The sequence below is a fragment of the Lactuca sativa genome, chromosome 5 (genome assembly GCF_002870075.4).
Source record: "Lactuca sativa cultivar Salinas chromosome 5, Lsat_Salinas_v11, whole genome shotgun sequence".
Lineage (NCBI taxonomy): Eukaryota > Viridiplantae > Streptophyta > Magnoliopsida > Asterales > Asteraceae > Lactuca > Lactuca sativa.
The window spans coordinates 328,667,802-328,672,476 of NC_056627.2; the positions used below are offsets into that span (position 1 = coordinate 328,667,802).

General features: G+C 37.3%; 1 protein-coding gene across 1 annotated transcript; it reads left to right on the forward strand.

The window, feature by feature from the left end:
• Window positions 1–463: 463 nt before the first annotated feature.
• LOC111889552 (calmodulin binding protein PICBP) lies at window positions 464–4,142 on the forward strand. Its single transcript, XM_023885696.2, has 4 exons — window positions 464–882; window positions 1,190–1,486; window positions 1,566–2,391; window positions 2,477–4,142. Exons 1-4 carry the CDS (start codon window positions 823–825, stop codon window positions 3,871–3,873), a joined length of 2,580 nt encoding a protein of 859 aa, XP_023741464.1. The 5' UTR covers window positions 464–822; the 3' UTR covers window positions 3,874–4,142.
• The last annotated feature ends 533 nt before the right edge of the window (window positions 4,143–4,675 follow it).

Genomic DNA, 4,675 nt, shown 5'->3' on the forward strand with positions numbered 1-4,675 from the left:
ATCACATCTTCTATGAGATCCCAATATTCCTTCAATATAATAATGTTCTTTATCAATTCCGCCCGGTGATTATAGTGACCCTCAAACCATTTTTGCAATGTTCTCTGTCATCGTGCGCTTCTGAACTTCTCATGTTTCTCTTTTTAACGCTCTTTTACACACACATCACGAGTAGTGGATCAGGTTTTTGAACAAGGTTTTCATACATCTATATGATATATTAAGACAAGTGACTAGGCTCTTTATGTGGAGAGCGTTTACAAATAAAAACAAAGAAATCAACAAGATCCCAAACTGATCTTTTTAAGACTAGGAAAATCAAAAACTAAAATTTGCTATTAACCAGAGCTTTACTGAAGTACCAGTTGACCTATTCCTATCAAAATACATATATAGAATATAAAAAGAGATACACTTTAACTTTTAACAATTCCATCTTGCATCATTACGTGTGAAATCATTCAAGCTTTCTTGTCCAAGTCAAAGAAGGGCCAAGTCAAGATCACCCAATTCGAAGTCTCCCCACATGCAAAAGTCATAAATTCGTCAATCTACAACACAAAAGCCAATCAAACCAGCTATCACCGCCACTAAATCATTTGCTTGCCAGCACCAAATCATAATCTTGTCTCAAGAAAAACACCGCTTAATTCACCTACATCATGCCTACCTTAAAACCCTTTTCATATGTCCTCAATTCATGAATTGATTCAAGCGATTTAAAAAGTTTTGCATAAATATTGAAAATTTTCCATCTGGGTGTTGAAGATTCAAACGATTAGTGACTCAAAACTGGCGATTGAATCATCTTTGACTCGAGAAATGGGGGAAAAGAAGAAACCCCTATCGGACTGCCCTTCGCCCGAATCATCTTTGACCCAGGTTAGCAATTCCCGTTAATTCAGTTTCTTTGTTTCTTTTTCCATAATCAAATCATTTGAAGCTCCGATTTTCTCACTGGGTTTGAACCTCGTTTTGTTGAATTATCAAAAAAAATTCCATTAGAGGAGAGATTTATAGCATTAAATTGAAGTCAAACACGTTCTTGTTGACTTGTTCTATCATGTTCTGAGATGGGTATTAATCGATGCATAGTTTATGTGTTCAATCACCACTTATACGATCTACAAATTGGGAAGAACATAAATGGAGAATTTCATTAAGTTTTTACATGATTTGTATTTAACAGGGAGATAGTGATTCGGAATCCACTTCGGTTTCATCATCAATGCAAGGCTCTATATCTAGTGCAACATCTTCACTCGATCAAGAGAGTAGTAATGTCAACGGAGGAACAACAACAAAGAAAATACTAAAAAAGTCAAATTCAAAGAAACTCGGTACTTATGGGAGCTTCATATCATCAAGGAGGAGATCACAATCAAGGCTCAGTCAATCTTCAATCAAATTGTCGGATGATGGTTCGATCACACCACCAGATCATTCTTCTGTTGAAGTATCCGATGAATCATCGAATTATGTTCAAGTAAGTGTTTTCTTTTTAACTTAATACATAAAGAACGACTTAATAATCAAACATTTCTTTCTATTTTTTTTCTATGTAGAAATCAACACCGAAGTTCACAAGGACAGGTAGTCTGAGATCAGTCAAGATCTTCAGAAGCAAAAGCAAGAACAAGTCTAGTCTCAAATCAAATAAGTCATCAACTGACACTCATTCAGAAATTTCTGAAGAATTCCATTTTCCAAAAGCTACATTTTCATCGATTCTCAAAGATTCAAAGTTCCCTGAACAACTTAAGCATCAAACTAGCCCATCAGAACCCGAAGAAGTACTTCCAGTAGCAAAGTTTTGTCCATACCAACACTGTTCTCTCCATGGCCACCATCACCACCACGAGCCGCCACCCACCCGCTTCGCGTACCTCAAACGCCGCACCACAAATGACCAAAATACCCTTAAAAAGGCTGAAAGTGAAACCCGATCAACCGATAAAAAAATGAGCAAGAAACGAGAAGCTAAAGCAAAAGCAAAAGCAACCAAACGGGTGTCTGAAGTCAAGAATGATGGTGATTTCTCTATTGAATTCTATGCTAAAACAAGATCCGACCCTGTTGAAAACCATGGTCATGATGATTCTGAGATGGCTGATATCTTGTTTGGGGTCAACAGTTTGCATGAGAAAAAAAATGAAAAACCCATTTTAGATAATGAAAATTTCAGTGATTTGAAGGAGAAGAATGATGGGAATTTAAATGGGTCGAAGAGTGTTCTTGAAAAGAAACCAGCTTTAAAGAAAGCGAATCAAATGAACATGTGGCATATGATTCATAGGCATATGGTATCGGGTCTTGAAGCTGAATCAGAGGACAACATAGTTCAACAAGTAGATGATAATGATGAAAAGAAACCAAATATCGCAACGAAAGGTTTATATTTTTGTTCTTTCTTTCATGTCTTTAGGTTAAGCGTGAAGAATTGTAAAACGATTCTCATTTTAATGTGATTTCTCAGATTTTGATGATGTTGCGAATCAAGAAACCGAGATTAGAAAGATGTTTGCGATCAAACTTGTACGAGATGCAATCGAGAAGATTCTTCTTCCAGAAGTTCAAGATGAACAATCCACTACTAGTGAAGTTATACCAGAACAAGATCTACCGGAAAAGAATCAAAATGAGGAATCTCCGGCGCCGGAAAAGAATCAAAAAGAGGAATGTCCGGCGCCAGTAGTGGAAGAACAAACGGGAACAGTCACAGAGAAGCTTGAAGAACCGAAAGTTGAAAAACAAGCACCGAAGAGCTGGAGTCGCTTGAAGAAAGTATTCCTTCTGAGGAAATTTGTTAAAGAACTAGAAAAAGTGAAGAAATTTAACCCGAAAAAGCCGACACATCTCCCGTTGCCGCCGCAACCGGAACAAGAAACGGTTTCACTCCGACGTCAGACGACCGGTGACAAGAAAAACTCCGATGAATGGATGCTCGATTACGCGCTTCAAAAGGTCGTCGGTGAACTTGCTCCGACCCAGAAACGGAAAGTCGCTTTGCTTGTTAAAGCTTTTGAAACGGTGGCTCCTGCGCAGGATGATAACCAAGAACAAGGGTTGAATCGTGAATTGACGCGTGTTGATTCAAACACCGATTTTGAAATTAATCCATCGCCAAACGTGGTATTGGGTTCGTTTTCCGAGAAGAAAAGCGAATCGATTTCCGATTTGGAGACAGAGAAACGCATTAAAATGTGGCACATGATTTACCAACACGTCGTAACTGATATCGCTACTAAAATTGGATCAGACCTTCTTCTTGATGGAGATGAATCGACGAACAGCGAAGAGAAAAATCTGCAAGAAGTTGAAGATCAAACGGAAAGAAATTACAGACTTGCGTTCACGCAGAGTGATGCAGTTAAGCTCGTACGAGAATCCGTGGATGAAATCCTTCTTCCCGACATTCCCGACACTCCTTCCTCCCAAGTCTCGGATCAAGAACTCTGCGACAAGAAAGAGGGTGAACCGGAAAAAATGGCGAACAACTCCGTTCTAGATGAAAACAAGAAACCGACAATCGATAGCGGAATGTCAACAATTGCGAGCAGATTACAGAACCAGAAGTCCAAGAACTGGAGCAAATTGAAGAAACTGATTTTGCTGAAACGATCGATTAAGGCATTAGAAGGGTTTAGAAATCTTAAACCGCAAACCCCACAAAGAGAAGTGACGATTAGTGATCCTGAAAAGGAAAAGGTTGATTTAAGGCGTCAAATGATGGACGAGAGGAAGAAAGCCGAGCAATGGATGCTTGATTATGCAGTTCAACATATTGTCACTAAACTGACTCCTGCTCGAAAAAAGAGAGTCTCCATGCTTGTTGAAGCTTTTGAAGCAGTTGTCCCACTTCCAGAAATCTGAAACCAAAACGCCATGTTCAAAATTTGAATCTGAGTGATATTTTTTTTAACATTTGTGAAGCGTAGAATGGTTTGCTGTATTGTTTAGAAATTTTTTTGTGTATAATCTTTAGATGTATAGATCTTGAATACCATTATATTGTCGAGGTTGGTGTTTGTATGTTAAATATAGTTTTGATGTCGTTCTTTACCCATATTATATTATGTCAAGATGACATGAATATATCCAACATTGTAATGGTAAGAAGTATATGAATTTTGTTCTTGTAATAGTAGTGCATATCTTTCATCTTCCTGAGTTTTGGTATTCTCCCTTGTTTTATAATTTTACATTTCATGGTCTCTTTGGAACGACAAAATTACATTAAAAATTAGCAATGTGCTAGTTGATTCCAAATAGAAGAGATAAGGAGGCAATGATACAAAAATGCTGAACTTTCTCACTATGATCCTCGCAAGTGCCAAGTAGGACAAAAAGGAGACTCCACGTCAATCCTTTTTAATGCAAGTATATTTTTGTAGGCACCCTCTTTAATCTCAATCTCTAAACCAACGGTTTGACTACTAATTTATTTCTCAAGCTTTTTTAAGTTGTTATAATTGACAAAGTAAAAAATAACTTATAAACTATTTTTTATCAAATGACACCAAAAAGCCTCCCATGTTATACAATGTAGCATTATGATTATTAGCAAGAGTATTGACAGATCCTTAAATTTCTAGTAAATGGAGTCAATTTTCTTAGTTGTCATCTCTCAAATGACGATGTACTCGTTAAACAACTCCGCCAACAATTAAGAGTT

Bases quoted from the DNA above. Each gene is read 5' to 3' on its own strand.
- LOC111889552 (XM_023885696.2), top strand. From the start codon at position 823: ATGGGGGAAAAGAAGAAACCCCTATCGGACTGCCCTTCGCCCGAATCA. The intron at 883-1,189 runs GTTAGCAATTCC...TGTATTTAACAG, and splicing joins CCGAATCATCTTTGACCCAG to GGAGATAGTGATTCGGAATC. The intron at 1,487-1,565 runs GTAAGTGTTTTC...TTTTCTATGTAG, and splicing joins AATCATCGAATTATGTTCAA to AAATCAACACCGAAGTTCAC.